Raw genomic sequence first — 15,842 nt, 5'->3', positions numbered from 1 at the left:
GAACCCCCCGCCGTCCCGCCGTCGCTCCTGTACGTTTTTGCCGTGACTTCACTGTGGCCTCCTCTCTGTTGCAGTATTCGACCAACTAGACCTCGTCACGTACGAAGAAGTCGTGAAGCTGCCGGCGTTTAAAAGGAAAACGTTGGTCCTGCTGGGTGCGTGAGGCCAGCTGCTCCGTCTCCTCATGTGAACGAGTTGCTTCTCGGACTTCCTGACTGACCGCCGTTTCCTCTAACAGGCGCCCACGGCGTGGGCAGAAGGCACATCAAGAACACGCTCATCACGAGGCACCCGGACAGATTTGCCTATCCCATACCACGTAAGACACGCAACCTGTTCAAAAGCTTCCTCTTTCCAATCTAGCGGGATTGCGAGTTCCTCGAGTTTTATCAGCTCGTAATTCAGGACGGCTCTGTGTGGGACTGTGTCGTATCCCGCTCTTCCTGGTGGGTGGCGTTCTCCACAGCGGGTTTCTAAGATCCATAGGCAGATGAAGACCGTTGATCTCGAAGGAAATTGCAGAAGGCTGCAGAAAGTGGTGACAGAATACAGCAGAGTAACTGAATATCACCCTTGGACGAGTGAAGCAGCACCGGGAGCTCAGCTGGTCCAGTCCTCCACGGAAAAGGTCTCTGGAGAACACAATGCGTGGGGTGCTCAGAAGGCTCCACGCTGCAGTGTGGATGGAGTTACATGCCACCTTGATGCGAGCAGCCAAGGCGGCATGGAAACCCTGAAGGAACGCGCATCAACGGCGATCAGTGCTGTACCCCAGCCGCTCCACTTTGACCGTGAGCAGAATAGAGAGAACATCTGAACAAAGACCGCTGGATTGTAAGGTTTCCTAAGGCTGATTAAGAAATGCCAGCATCTGACAACACATGTAGAAGGAAGAGCCTCGAGTGTTGTTGTGAAAAGCAGGCCATCTTGAGGCTACTGAGGATCGGGGGTGCCGGCTGTAGACTTCGAGCAGCGGACCACTGCGGTCCATCAAAGCGGTGTGCATGACAGCGAAGCTCCACTCACTACTGGTTCAAGATGAACGCCGCAACAGCCATCTGGCTGTGGTCCGGGGGGGGGTGGGGCACATGGAGTGGGCTGTTAGTAGCAATGCAGAGCTCAGCTGTGGGACCGGGACTGGAATTTGGACTCCTGTGTGATCAGGCTAAGAAACACCAAGAAAGGGCCCTTCCTGGGATGTGAACCTGCTGCCTTTAGGTCATTAAACAGTGCGCTGTTGTTCCTTTACCCCCACACAGACACCACCAGACCTCCAAAGAAGGATGAGGAGAATGGCAAGAACTACTACTTTGTGTCACATGACCAGATGATGCAGGACATCTCAAACAACGATTACCTGGAGTACGGCAGCCACGAGGACGCCATGTACGGCACGCGGCTGGAAACAATACGCAAGATCCACGAGCAGGGCCTGATATCTATACTGGATGTGGAGCCACAGGTAGGACCCTCTTCGACGGCATCGTTGTCGTCGCCATAGGAACCAGGCATGCTTTCGGTTCTGTGCGATGACTGTGGAGCTGCCTCTGTGCAATTTTAAGTACTGCTGGGTTCTCCTGTGCTAATTGGTGATGTGAAGCAAAAGGCTGCCGAACACCGATGTCCTTGTTCATCCACAGGCCCTCAAGGTCCTACGCACTGCCCAGTTCGCGCCCTACGTTGTCTTCATTGCTGCCCCGATCCTAACCCCGAGCATGAATGAGGTAAGACACAGATGTGCACACAGTCCCGCTGTCTCCTTGTCAGCCTTACCAACTTATTTTTCACAGTGCACTACTCTTTCGGAACTAAAAGTGTACAGTAAGTATGGAGTTGTCACGGTTACCGCAACACAACATGCCCAGTTTAATCCGCTTTAAGCTTCGGTGGATCCTCCGGCACCATCCTTTTGTCAGCAAACATTCTGTATGTATGTTTGTACCGTACCTACACCGTATCTGCACCACACCTACACATTCCAGTTGTTGAGCGATTCGCGTAGAGAAGTCATGTTGATAGTGGGAGGTTGTACTCAAAGGAGTCTGACTGATAGGCCACTCCCTGCTTTGCGCACGACTTGTCCAACTGTGTGATGGCCTGGGAAACGCACTTTAACCGTGACATGTTCAATCGCTTCGGTTCGCCTTCTTCCGTTCCTCATTTCTCTTGCCGTTCCCTTTTCATGCCATGCGGCTCCCCAGGTGGTGCAGAAAGCTGCCCGTAAGTATGCGCTTAGCGCCACTGGTACTTCTGGCCCAACCACATCGATGTGCTCAGTGTGTAGTGCCCCCTGTGCCACTCTCACCCTCTCCTCTAGGTGCCAAGTGAGCTCGCCTGGGCTTTTTCAGCATATTGGCCTAGTGATCGTGTAGAGTTAACATTTACTTTCATAGGACATCATACTGGGGGTCAACTGAGTCTCTAGAAATGCTCAAAGGTTTGGATTGCGTTCTCATCGTTAGGATGTGTCCGCAGCCTTCGATATTCGTGGCTATCGTTATTCTGTATCTCGAAGTTTCCACAAGGCAGGTGAGGTCCTGCGGAGCTTCCTGGGCCCCAGGTGCGGTTAGCGGCTCCTGCTTTACTCTGCTCCTTCCTGTGTAGGACGAGTCCCTCCAGAGGCTACAGAAGGAGTCAGAGATCCTGCAGAAGACGTACGGACACTACTTCGACCAGACCATCATCAACAACGAGATCGACGAGACCATCAGATGCCTTGAGGAAGCCATTGACCTGGTGTCCACAACGCCCCAGTGGGTACCCGTTTCTTGGGTTTACTAGGCCCCGCCCACCCTCTGCATCACCCCAGCCCTTCCCCGTCTTCTTCGCGATGCACCTGCGGAGCTTCTTTCCTCGGAAGCACCTCAGACACTCGGAAACCTCAGCGTACACGGCCCGCGGTCAGTCGGTCTCAGCCCTTACAGACTACCTAAACGTAGTGTTGTACAAAATTTAAATATTGTCATGTCCTTATAGCTAGGAGGCAGCATTAACTTTTTAAAGAGACGGTATCCGACAGCATCCGACAGCAGTCACGAGCACGGATACGAGGACCGAACGGCAGCGGTACCAGGCCGTTGCCGGAGTCTCCATGCGTCCTGTGTCAGGTGTGACCGTAGCTCCTCTGCACGCTACAGACGCTGCCTGTGGTGCGGTGCCCACCTCTACTGACAGATGAAAAGCACATGAACACTACAGTGTCTTTTGTCTAGCTTCTCGCATCATCCGCTTACTTAGTCCACCTCTTTTTTTCAGGGGGGGATTCTGCTTCACGGGTGATACCCATTTCAGCTGTAAGTTTTGTTTACTTCTTGGACACTTGACGGACAGCGCTTTCCTTCCACGTAGATACTGTCTCTCTAAATGGTCCCCCCAATGATCCGGAGGTCCGAAGGAGGTTTCGTGCATGTAGAAATTCTACAACGCTTACATGCGGTCAGTGTTATCCGTGTCAAAACTACTGTTACAGCAGAGAACATTCCATACGTGTGGAAAAGCAGAAGAAAAATGACACCTATGCACATCCCTTGCATTCTGGGTAACTTTATGAACAAACAGTTTTTAATCAACCATGTAGTGAGATATGTCTGTAAAGTGTCTAGAGTTAATTTGTCATAAGAAGAGCTGGGGTGGGGGGGCTTGATTCCGGATCCACCCGCGTGTCGTCGAGTACCGTTTTCGGTTGAATCAGAGCGAGAATACTGGTTTTTATTCTGTGTGTAATTGTTGCGAAATAGGTGCACATGTTTTGCAGGTGAAACACTTTGCAAATGAAGAAGCAGTTTGTGCATTAAAACAAGGCAATGTACATGAAACTGTTCTCTTCAAACAACCTTCTGTATATTCCTCTACAAATGAAGAAGTTCTTCAGTATGAAGTTTTTTTAAATATATTTCCTTTTATGTGTTCAAAAAGCGAACGGTCTTTGTATTTTCTGTCTCCTGGATCCCGTTGAAAAGCCTTCCGAGCCGCACAGAGCGAACGTTCAAGGTTCAAGTAGGTAGGTAGGTAACGATCTTGTCGTCTGCGAGTCTCGCGGTGGCTCCACGCTGCCGAGTTACATCCCCCGGCGAACCGTGGACGGATCAGAGGGCCGTGGGTTTGACGCCGACAAGCATCAAAGAGACGGATCTTCCCTCAGCATCGGCATGCGTTTCCCCTGTGTATCATTTTTTTCATTTTCGAATGAAGTCATTTTTATTGCAGGAAGTCATTGCTTAGATCAGACGTGTTTCTGCTGGGTAGAGCTGGGTGAGAGAGAGGACGGTCTGGACAACAGTACGAACCACGCGCTGGAACAAGGCTCCTGAACTCACTGCCGTGGCTCTTGCATGTGATCCTTTTCAACGTGGCCGACGCCCCTGGTGCGGTGACTTGTATGTTAACATACTAGTAAAACTTGTGTGTGTGTGTGTGTGTGTGGTGGCACCTTGATGCCCCTGGGCCGTTTGCACTCGGGTTCAAATTCGGTTCTGTGGAGTTCGCCTGTTCCTCCCACAGTTTAAAGATGCATGTTTCAGGTGGATTGGAGACTCTACATTGCCCCGTGTCTTTCTGTGCTGGAGTGGCATCCTACCCATAGTGTAACCCTACTTAACTTGTTCCACCCTGTGCTTCTGGGAGAGTCTCTGAACCACCCTGCCCCTGACTTGGACAGCCGCTTAACAGAACCGAGCAAGTAGTAAATCCTGTGCATTTCTTCATATTTACTCGGAGGGGGCCCCGCTCCTTTTTACTCCGTTTAACTCCTCGCTCGGTTCTGTTAAGCGCCTGTCCGACCGCACCATGCAGCCGCGGCACCAATCGAGCAACGCAGACAGATTTCCTCAGCAATTAAACAGATTTATACAGACAGGTTCAAGACAGTGAATTAAAACACATACGTCCACGTCATCAAATGTCTACGTCCACTGTTGTCTCCGCACACATTACAAATGGCTGCAAATACTGAGGCGTTTGATTTGGTTTCCAACAGAGTGCAGATTCTACAAAGCTTTGGTATCTGTGCTGTGACTCGGCCTTAGAGAACCCGAAGAGGGACTGGCGGTACATCACCGTCCCGTACCGTCCCCTCCGGGTATGAAGAATTACACACTTTCCCCGTGTAGCTAAGCATCCCGTCTTCAGCGGATCCACAGACACACAGGGACTTGGCCAGGCGGAGCAGAGTGCCGCTCCCTCCATGAACGCGGACCCCTCCGGCTCCAAGGCAGCCAGGTAGGAGGGACCCTCCGTTCGGCTTCCGGCACCAGGTCGCAGCTCCAGCGAGCCTCGAGTCACCGTGGGGCGGAAGGTACGTTTTGCCGTGGTTCACCACGTGTCCCAAATCGGCCACCAAACCCTCCCCCATACCTCATGACACTTAAGGTCACCTAGAAGCTGTCTCAGGAGCGCTTTGTCCACATAGTACAGCATTAAAAATAAAAAAATAAATTAAAAAAAAAAAAAAATCACATACGTTTTAACTGCTGTAACAATGTTCACAGTGTCAGAGCCTAACCCTAGACACACACACACACACACACACTACTTCGCAGCTCCTGCAAACTCCCTTTCTGTTTGGGCCAACGTTTCAGGGAGGTCTTTGCACGCCACGGATGAGAAGATGAGTGATGCAGGAGGCGACGTTTCCCTCGTCAGAAGAAAGGACTATAACGCACTGAAACTGCATACTGATTCTGCGGTATGAAGGATATACAGAGTTGAGGGGAAAAACACACACAAAAGCGGAGTTAATTACGTGCCGAAGGGGCCCGTTGCAATTGTGTAAGAGGTGGGATTAGGGAGAGCGCCATTTCGTATGGTGTTCCAGCCGAGCTCTGTCCATGTAGATGTTTGTATGGCGGAAAAACGCAGCGATAAGCATATTCCATTTGCTTAACTTAGGCAAGCGCTTAAAGAGGACAGATAAGCCTTATGTTTTAAGGAGCTTAATGCATTTATTAAAAGCTTGCAAATCTAAATTTACTGAGTTGAATGAATAAAAGAAAAGCCAGTGTGCGGGTCCATCTGTTCAAGGAGGACTGGATTTGACAGCTTGTAATATGTTTTTCCCACAAAAAAGTTATACAGAAGTCTAAACACATTTGTATTATGCCGTGTGACTTTCTCACTGTCAGCATCACAGCAGTTGAATTTAAAAAATAAATAAATAAATAAATAAATTCTATCAACTGCAATAATAATGACAACATGACCCAAAACCCAAGGTGGTCACATGCTCAACAAATCTTAAAAGTATCAAGTCTCTAAACCATGCGTGTGAAATACGATCCAGGCGTCGCTGAGATGCATCAAACTGCAACGCTGAAAAGATTACATTTTCCAAGTGCAGTTCATAATTTTTCCTCCATAAACGTGGACAGGTAGAGCGCGGCAGGTCATCCTTCACACCCGAGGCTGTTTGACGCATGGCGCCGAGCAGGAGTCCAGCCCCACACGGTGCACTTTACACCCCCGCTTTCACCAAGAGGACCAGCAGGAGACCGAAACCCGGCTCCTAAAGCGCGTTCGTCTCGGCCTCCGCAAACAAAGGGATGCGTGTATTCCAGCATTTCAATAGCGATGCTTCCTTTTCCCTGTATTTTGCGCTAAAGGTACTGCTGTCACTACTTTTACTACATCAGCTTCACTGCACAGGGTTCGAGAGTCTCATGGAAATTCTTTCAAAGACTTGGATCAGTTGTGAATCGACAGACAGATGGCTAAAGTTCGGTACTGGAAAGAGTCCCTCCCCCCATTATTGCGGCCTATTCCAGACAGGGCTGCATTGATTTAATCAATACAGCGACTCCAATTAATGTGTAGCTCTACCCATAACATGATGATCATCACAGCCCTGGAACCTTCAACTTTTGAAATGCTTTTCTGACATTTCAAAATTATCAGAGGAGAGGAAAAAAAAAAAAAGAAAATGAAAAAAGCAAACATTGTTTCTGGAGATCATTCCTTAGTCCTCTTCACTCACCCACCCCACCCCCCCATTCCAGGCCCTTTTTCTCTTACTCCTTCCAGAGGTTGTGGCCATGAAGGATGAAAGCTGCTGCTTTCTTTCATCACCCGTTACAAACACGTTTCTCCTGCACAACCTCTGTGTCACTGCAGCATTTGAGACACGAAAACAGGAGCGGCTAGCAAGTGACGCGCACGACCGCGGTAGGAAATCCAAAGTTGGGTGACGGAGAGCTCAAGATGCATAAGCACCACACGTTGGGTGAGAAACTCACAAGAATCACTTCTATAAACAAAGTCCACGTTCTGTCCTCGGGGTCCATGTTTACGCTGCATGTTTTCCGACATGGACTGCTGTGTGAGAAGAGGGTGAGCTGTCAGCGAAACGCCCCCTTCCCCCAAAACATACTGGTAGGAAACAGCTGGAATCGGTTCAGAGAAAACACTTTCTAATCAGGCTTCCAGGAACGCGCGTGGATTATGCCTGTGAGCTCTACGCCAGCGATCCAGCTGTGTTCTCCTTCGTTACCAATTCGCACGGAAATCCAGCTTCCTTTCAGGAAATGCTGCTCTCCTCGGGTGTAGATCCTGTCACCACGACGCTCATAGCGGCGCAGAGGAACAGCAGCAGTGCAAGCTGGTTGTCATGGAAACAGGTTCCTGCGGACACCTGGCTGTCCACTTGGTCCAGCAAGCTGCCGTTCCGGAAGCTCTCAGTCGTATTGACCACCTCCTCCCGCAGCTCTTGCTGCAGCAGCTTGGAAATGAGACTGTTGAACCTGTTCTCTGTGGTGGAGTGCCACAGCTTGGTTGGTGTCGGGGGGGAAGTCGTCAGGTTCAGCTCTGCTGGGTCCACGCAGGCACCATCCAGTCTGTGAAAGACCACCTCGCTGAGATCCAAACCGGATACTGACGATGGGGAGGAACAGGGGATGTCTCTCACTAGCTTGTAGCTCTCCATCCACTCCTTGAGCCACTCCAGGCCACAGTCACACTCCCAGGGGTTCCGGAACACGTAGAGGTGACCCAGGAAATAGACCGGCTGGAACACGGAGAGGGGCAGGCTGGTTAGGTTGTTGCTGTTGAGGTGGAGGGAAATGAGGCTCGTGAGGTTTTCGAAGGCTCCCTCTTCAATGACGCAAAGACGATTGCGGTCCAGGTAGAGCACCTCCAGTTCGACGAGGTCGCTGAACCAGGTCTTGGAGATGTTGGTGAGCATGTTGCTACCCAAGTTGAGCATCTTCAGGCGATAGAGCCCCTTGAAAATGTGCTGGGGAAGATCAGCTAACAGATTGTCGTTGAGATAGAAGTTCTCCAGGTTCTGGAGGTCCTGGAAGGCTTGGTCATGGATGACACTGATGCGGTTGTCCTGTAAATTCAGGTATCTGAGTTTGCTCAGGCCCAGTAGGGAGTTGTAGGCCACGGCCTCGATCTTGTTGCGCTCCAGGTAGATGTGGGTGAGGTTCTCCATGCCCCTGATCGCCCCAGGGACGCGTCGGAAGTTGTTCTGGTAGCAGAGCAGCTCCTGCAGGGCCGTCTGCTCCAGGAAGATGCGGTCAGGCATGCTGAAGAGGTTGCAGTCGGCCAGATCGAGGCGTATTAGCTTCTTAAGCGCCGTGAACGTGCGGGTGTGCAGGTAGCGTATAAACTCGTTGTGCGCCAGCTTGAGCTCCAGCAGGTTAGGAAGCCCCTTGAAGGCCCCAGGTGTGATGAAGGAGATGTTGTTGTGGTCAAGCGATAGGTAGCGCAGCGAGGGCAGAGTTCCAAAAGCCCTTTCCGAAAGGAATTTGAGGCTGTTCTTGTCCAGGTTGATGGAGGTGGCCTCGCAGGGGAACTCCTTCGGCAGCTCGGGCAAACCGGCACGGTCACACAGCACGGTGCAGCCGCCCTCCGGGGTGCAGGTGCAGCTGGCTGGGCAGGACCGGGTGCAACCCCACAGGGCCAGGACAGGGGACAGCAGAAGGAAAGACGCTGCACGAGGAGCATCGGAGCAGAGAGGGAGCCAGAAGAGAGGTGTTAATAGGGTAATACCTCACGTGTACTAGTGACATATTAATAGTCCTCGACTATACCATGACGCATTGGACACGGTGCAAATGTGTGCAAAGGGAGTGAAATCTTTAGCGTCACTTTGCACTTAAGATGTTTTGCCTTCCTCGGTGCGTGACACCAGTCATCGCTTTCGTTCACATGGTTTGTTTTGCTCTGCCACTCAACAGCTTCTGAACAAATGGCCGTTTTCCAAATATTTACTTCCTGGAAGTACTTCGGGGACAAAAGGAAGAATCCCAGGACTTCATTCTTTATGCTGAATTACCAGCTGAGAGGAGCATTCATCTCAATGCTTACCGTGCCGTTACTTTACAGGCTTTGAAGTCGAACCCGTGCTGCTGCCATAGACAGGCGCTATACCGTAACTGACACGCAACGAAGCTCTTTATAAGAAGAAAATAATGGAGTAAATATCATCTGTTGAAATGCTCATTGTAAATAGCAAAGATATTCTAAAGATGTGCGGTGGTGCAGGGGGTTTGACCAAGTCCTGTTGTTGGGCAGATCAGGGGTTCAAGCCCCGCTTGGGGTGCCTTGTGAAGGACTGGCGTCCCGTCCTGGGTGTGTCCTCTCCCCCTCTGTGTTTCTGGGTTAGGCTCTGGTTTGCCGCGACCCCACTTGGGATGAGCGGTGTGTGTGTTCCAGACTGCAGAAAACTAAGTCTCTATGTTTTTGTGTCACATGTACATTTGCATCAAAATCAACTCTTCAAAACTTTGCCTCCGCAATAGCAATAACGCATATCGTTCCGTAAGGATCAACTTTAATACTGTATAGGGGATGAAAAATGTTCACGTGAGCAACTTTGATAGCCGTGGGCAGCATGGCGACACCAGCGAGTAGCCTCGTCTGTCCGACTTAGGCTCGAACCCTTGTCCAGCGTGCGTGAAGCTTTGCTCTGTGGTCTTTGTAAGTCGCCCTGGACAAAGGCACTGGCTACACTCTCATAAAAAAGTGGACTAATGCGATCAGTGTGCCGCAGTCGAGTCCCTACCGACGATGTCGTCGATGTCACCGTCGGCATAATTACCGAGTGATGAAATAGGTTGTCCACGTAAAAGCAATCACTTAGCAAATGAGGTCGTCTTCTCGTCTCAACGAACGAGACGCGATTAAAAGGTTGAGGCGCCCAAACTATGCCCTGTGCCAGCAATACAAGTAATCTGTAGAAATGGCAGAAGGGGATGGGTGCTCCTGTGCTCTCATTTCTGGAGCCACTGATACCAGTGGGGCATTTTAATATGGTCTCAGTCTAATTCTGGACATTTTGGTGATTAAAATGGGGCAGATTAGAGATGACCTAAACAATTGTGCGCCGTTCTTTTGAGCTCGTTTTAATTTGACACGAGAGCCGTGGTACATTTTAATTACATTTTAAGGACGGTCTCTTATGCCCGGCTTCACTTCCTGAAGGTGGTTCTGTCAGAAACCAGAGAGCGTGACGCTGAGCATGAATCGGGCTCAGGGAAATAGAAAAAGGGCACATGGACCGAATTCAACGGAGCCCAAGCATGGGACAGCTAGTAGCGTAATGATTAGAGCTGCTGCTTTTGGACCCCAAGGTCGCAGGTTCGATCTCCAGGTGTAGTGCCCTTGAGCAAGGTACCTACCCTGCTAAACTGCTCCAGTAAAATTACAAAGTAATTGTAAGTACCTTAACATTGTAAGTTGCCTTTGCACATGAATAAATGTAATTACCCATGGTGGCACAGCAAGTAGCCCTGCTGTCTCGTACCTCCTCCAAGGTTCGATCCCCACTCAGTCTGTGTGGAATTTGTATGTTGTCTGCATGGGTTTCCTCCCACAGTCCAAAGACATGCTGTTCAGGTTCCCTCATAGTGTGTGAGTGATGAAGAGAGTGTGTTCCACTGATGTATGGATGAGTGACCCGTAGTAAGTAGTGTATCTAGCAGTGTAAGTGACCTTGGTGACTAAGGTCTGTGGGCTGATAACACTACATAGAGTTCATTGGAAGTTGCTTGGGAGAAAACCAACCAACATCAACAACCGCTTGTCCCGAACTGGGTCATGGTGAGCCGGAGCCTAACCTGGCGTCCCAGGGCCGAAAGGGGAGGAGACACACCCAAAATGGGACGCCACGGCAGGCACTGGGCAAACCTGCTGCGCCACTAGGCCCCCTGTTTTGGAGAAAAGTATGTGCTAAATAAATAAGTATAATGGTTTGGGGACATAAACTTGTGATGGATCCCTGATTCAGTAGTACGGGGCAGCTGGTAGCGTAGTGGGTAGAGCTGCTGCCTTTGGCTCCAAAGCTCACAGGTTCAAATCCCACCTCTTACTCTAATGCTAGCCCAGAATTGTGCCAGTAAAATTAGCCTGCTGTACAAATGGGTAAATAATGTCAGGTTATTATGAAAAAAGCAAGGTATAAAAATGCAATGTAAACATCTACAGTTCAGGGAAATACCCGGTGGCATTATTGTTAGTTGATTGATGTTAACCTGTAGTTCAGATAATGCATTTATCCAAATTGTTTAATTTTCTATTTTTATACTTAAATATTTGTGTTTTACATTGTTTTATGTGGCTGTGTAAAGAACTCAGGGAGTACCACTATGATTTCGTTGTACTGCACAGCACTGAATGACAAAGTCTTCAGTACACTCAATACATTTACATGTATTCACTTAGCAGATGCTTTTTTCCAAAGTGACTTCCAATGAACTTTATGTAGTGTTATCAGCCCACACACCTTATTCACCAAGGTGACTTACACCGCTAGATACACTACTTACACTGGGTCACTCATCCATACATCAATTTTCAAAGCGACACACAACGTCCAACATATGACTCATTTACACAGCTGGGCAACGATGGGTAAGGAAGCGGCCCAAGATACAGTAGTTAGCGCAGTAACAGCTGTCAGTGACCCCATGGACTGTCGACTCTGATCGTAATCGGTCTACAGGCTGCCGTATGGCTGGGGAGACGCCGGCTGTCAGCTGAGCGAAACGGCACCGCAGAGGCGAACGAATGGAGCCGTTAGTACTTACTTTGCAGAACGCTGAAAAACATCAGGTCTTGTTCACCCTTGACATGTCAGGACGGAATGTGTGTAGAACCTATGGGGTCTGAAAGACAAAGATCATTAATAACCGATTAGCTTAACGGATAAACTGGCTCATTTCAAATCAATTCAGGACCATAGTTTGCATTTGGATACAAAAGGACTTTAAAAATGCGACTAAAACGAGGATTCAGGTTTAAAAGTGGGCCAGCAGGTAGTGTGGCGTTTACGGCCATCACTTCGTTCCATGGTAGCCTTGATCATAACTCACACAGTGCAAATCTCCTGCAGTATGAATGGATGAATTATTGGATCGTTGCTGATGTAACACCGTAGGTCACTTCAGACAAAGGCGAGTAAGAAAAAGTTAATCATAAGAAAGAGGGAAAATAGGAGCAATCTAGCAGAATCTTGGCAAAACTCTACAACCTTAAGCCTTAAGATGTGGCTTCGGGATTATAAGCATTGAAACGTCATTTAAAAAAAATTAAATACTTAATGACCGCATGTTGCATTCATAAAGCCTTCTTAGAAGCCATGTTTATCAATGTCACCTATTTAAAAGAGATCAGACAGACTGCTTAACTTACCTGTCCTCGCAGGAGATGCACATTGCTTGCTCCAAAGGGTTCGTTCGAATGCATTAGACTTCCCATCTCCTGCACAGGCTGTTACGTGTGCGTATATATAATTCACCCTCCCCCCACCTCCCCTAGAAATCCATCACTTAATGGCTGAAAAAAATCATCCAGATCAGTGGTGGGATTAGAGAGGAGTAAAAGCAGCACTCCCAGATCAAAGCCAGCGACATTCGCCCAAGAGAAGGCTGCCTGTGGGGCTCAGACTGTCAGGGGCTAATCTCCTTACTCCGAAGCGTGATGTTCGGCCTTCCATCCACCAGCACACCTACTCACGCCCTGGAGAAAGTATTGCCCATTGCTGCAGCAATGATGTGGAGTTGCAGTGAAAGATCCACAACACATTTAGAATCGATCAGACGTATGATTTTGACAAGCATCCCTGGTCGGTATAACTTACAACCAAATCAAACACCAACATGAATGAATGAAAGCCGTGCACTGACGACACCAGATGGTCTGGTTTGTTTCTTCTGGCTGAAGCTAGAGCAAGTTTGGGTTGATGATGACAGTCAGATCCTTCTGCTCATCTCCAAGTGAGACTTGGTGGCAGAGCAGGGAGCCTCAAACATTCCTTCCTACAGCAACAGCGTGCAGCCCTTCCTGGAAGATCGATCCTCAGCCATTCGACAGATATAATCTCTCCAGTGTGTCCTGGGTCTGTCCCAGGGTTTCCTTCCCTTGGGATCTGCCCAGTTACAGCTAAAACAGGAGCCTTACCTGACTACTCGATCTGGAGGAGCAGCAGCTCTACTCCGAAGCTCTCCCAAATTGTGGAGCCCCTCGTGCTGCCCCGGAGAGGGAACCCAGTGATCCTGTTGAAAAGGATAATTTTGGTCGCTTGTGATCTGAAATCTTTGATTTCATTCTTTTAGTCATTAGCCAAAGCTCATGGCTGTAGGTGAGGATGGGGATGTATATGGAGAGGTAAACCAAAAGCTTTGTCTGATGACTCAGCTCTTGCTTCACCACGACCACTTAGTGTCTGCAGTTTTGTCGGCATTCTACCATCAGTTCCCCTTTTCCACCTCTCCTGAACAAGACCCAAAAATTCTTGAGCACCTCCAATGGGGGGTAGTTGTTCATCTGTCACCTGGACACCAAAACAACCCACTCTTTTCCAGGAGAAGACTGTGACCCCTGACTTATAGGTGCTGATCTTCATTGTAGCTGCTTCACACTTGACAGTAAACCACATGACTGCACACTGAAGGTCACATTTGATGAGGTCAAAAAGAAAATGTTACATCTAAACAGCAGAGATGGCACCCTTAGTCCTTCTGACTGGACACCCTCTGAGCCTCAACTGGACATTGATATCCTGTCTGTGAAGATGACAAATAAGTGGCAAGACAACACAAACTCAATATATCAAGTCTGATTCCGTCTTCAAACAAGACTGAGTAGAGCCTCAACTTACACTTCGGTCACACATGATAGTGAGAACATACATCAGGGGGTCCAGTAGCCCACGTAACCTGCAGTATCTTCCATTGTCCATGCCAAGAAACAGTCATGTGACCTTCTCTAAGTCTACAAACATTAGGCTAGATTAGCATATTCCCCTGATCCTGAGAGCTGTGCCAGGGAGAAGATCTGGTCCCCTGTAACACGAGCAGGATGAAATACACACTGTTCCTCCTGCAACTGAGGCTCACTTATCAGGTGGAGTGTCATCTCCGGCACCCTGTGGTTGGAACACATCCCATCTTAAATATAGGAACCACCACACCCCAGTTTGCAAGTCCAAAAGGTGCCCTCAATGTGTTCAGATGGTCAGAATTAATGCTGTAAATGTGTACCTTCCAATTAGAAATAATTTGAAGAAAACACCCACTGATCTATCACATTCACTGGCAGGATGTTTGGCCCACTCTTCTACATACACAGAACTGCTTCAGCAGTCTCATGGTTTATGGTCATCTTGCCGCACCGCTTGCTTCAAGTCTCCCACAACATTTCAACTGGGAGCAGAAAACTTGGACAAAGCTTGTGATGTACCATTCTGTCTGTATCACAATCCTCACCTCTGATCATGAGCAGTGAGTTGTCACAGAGCAAAAATCATGAGTAGAATTAGAATAAGTTTTGTGGAACAGCCAAGGAATGATTAAGGAGACCTTTGGAGTAGAATCGCTGCCCCTCCAAGTCAGGAACAACCCATTTATGGTGTGGTTTGGGCATCCAGCTGAAGTGCTTCACAGGAAGACCCTGGTCATGCTGAGAACTAATTCAAGTCTTGCCTGGAACACTTGTGGATCCCCAGGAGGAGTTAAGACTGCAGGCATCACCCTAACCAGGATAAGCAGTTCAAAATGTGTGGCTCACATTTAATGAGCAGTTCTCACAATTAAATGCAAACTAATTCTAGATTTTTAGAACCAAACATGGTGCATCTCACCTCAAGTCCCCAGATGTTTGGGACACTTAGAGCTCCAGACTGTTCCTCAAGTCAGTCCAATTCAGCCAGGATGTTCCCACAGATAAAACCACCCTTTCTCTGTAGGACAGAGCACCACAAAGGGCATAAGCAGCTCTTAATTTCATTCCTGAGTCTATAATGAGTTACAGAAATGTTCCAGAAAGCTATGGATATCCTGAACTTTTCAGTTGTTTTAACAGGGTTTTTATAGAGGAGGCATTTACATCAGTTTCCTGAGGACACAACTAGACGCAGCTGCTGCCATTTCTGCAGTTAACACAGGAAAGACTACAAACCATTTGTACGGGTTTTGCATTTCAAACTTTTATTTGGGTAAAATCATACAATAACGCACAGCTGAGTTCTCTCATGCAGTGCAGAGCATCTAAACTAGTACATAAAGCAAATACTAAATCTAAGGAGCCCTGGTGTTGCCTTTACTGGCATTTAACTTTCAGAGCTTCAGTATTTCCCCTCAAAAAAAAAAAAAAAAAAAAAAAAATCTTAAATGAGAATCAATCCTTGTGTCTGTCCATCTTGTCGGTGCAAGACTTATTGCTATAGCCAAAACTTGCCAAATGCTTCCAAAGGTCAAACACCAGAGGCACACCAAATATGCAAATGCAACAAGAAAATAACCACATGTTTTAAGATTGCTGTGTGCCAGACATTCACTGGAACAAAAAAAATAAAGGGGGAAAAAAAAAAAATTCAACCAAACCAAGGAGGGAAGAGGAGAGGAGAAAAA

At 48.4% G+C, this 15,842-nt stretch overlaps 2 protein-coding genes across 13 annotated transcripts in view; one reads left to right on the top strand and one right to left on the bottom strand.

Moving 5' to 3' along the window:
* LOC108926483 (peripheral plasma membrane protein CASK-like) overlaps positions 1 to 4,382 on the top strand; it is a 120,662-nt gene extending 116,280 nt beyond the window's left edge. For 5 of the 11 annotated variants that reach the window (XM_029249766.1, XM_029249750.1, XM_029249737.1 and 2 more), the window contains 5 exons: positions 75 to 155; positions 239 to 319; positions 1,260 to 1,462; positions 1,641 to 1,724; positions 2,605 to 4,382. In XM_029249766.1, coding sequence (XP_029105599.1) covers positions 75 to 155; positions 239 to 319; positions 1,260 to 1,462; positions 1,641 to 1,724; positions 2,605 to 2,781 — 626 coding nt within the window. In that variant the 3' untranslated portion in view covers positions 2,782 to 4,382. The remainder of the gene's footprint in view (positions 1 to 74; positions 156 to 238; positions 320 to 1,259; positions 1,463 to 1,640; positions 1,725 to 2,604) is intronic. The other 6 variants (XM_029249755.1, XM_029249730.1, XM_029249767.1 and 3 more) reach the window with 3 other exon arrangements.
* Positions 4,383 to 5,568: 1,186 nt separating this feature from the next.
* Positions 5,569 to 15,835, bottom strand: nyx (nyctalopin). 2 transcript variants are annotated; one of them, XM_018739184.2, is made up of 5 exons: positions 15,074 to 15,835; positions 14,793 to 14,964; positions 12,625 to 13,487; positions 12,021 to 12,098; positions 5,569 to 8,922 (listed from the first exon to the last, which is right to left on the bottom strand). In XM_018739184.2, the coding sequence occupies exons 4-5, from the start codon at positions 12,040 to 12,042 to the stop codon at positions 7,508 to 7,510; spliced, it is 1,437 nt and encodes a 478-aa protein (XP_018594700.1). In that variant the 5' UTR covers positions 12,043 to 12,098; positions 12,625 to 13,487; positions 14,793 to 14,964; positions 15,074 to 15,835; the 3' UTR covers positions 5,569 to 7,507. The 2 variants fall into 2 exon arrangements, with proteins under 2 accessions (XP_018594700.1, XP_018594701.1); XM_018739185.2 differs by lacking the exons at positions 12,625 to 13,487; positions 14,793 to 14,964; positions 15,074 to 15,835 and having other exon boundaries at positions 12,021 to 12,612.
* Between the last annotated feature and the right edge of the window lie 7 nt (positions 15,836 to 15,842).

Source organism: Scleropages formosus, chromosome 1, assembly GCF_900964775.1.
Source record: "Scleropages formosus chromosome 1, fSclFor1.1, whole genome shotgun sequence".
Taxonomy (NCBI): Eukaryota; Metazoa; Chordata; class Actinopteri; order Osteoglossiformes; family Osteoglossidae; genus Scleropages; species Scleropages formosus.
This window is presented reverse-complemented; position numbering and strand designations above follow the sequence as displayed.

Bases quoted from the DNA above. Each gene is read 5' to 3' on its own strand.
- nyx (XM_018739184.2), bottom strand. From the start codon at position 12,042: ATGTTTTTCAGCGTTCTGCAAA. The intron at 8,923-12,020 runs GTAAGTACTAAC...CTCCTCGTGCAG, and splicing joins GTTTTTCAGCGTTCTGCAAA to CGTCTTTCCTTCTGCTGTCC.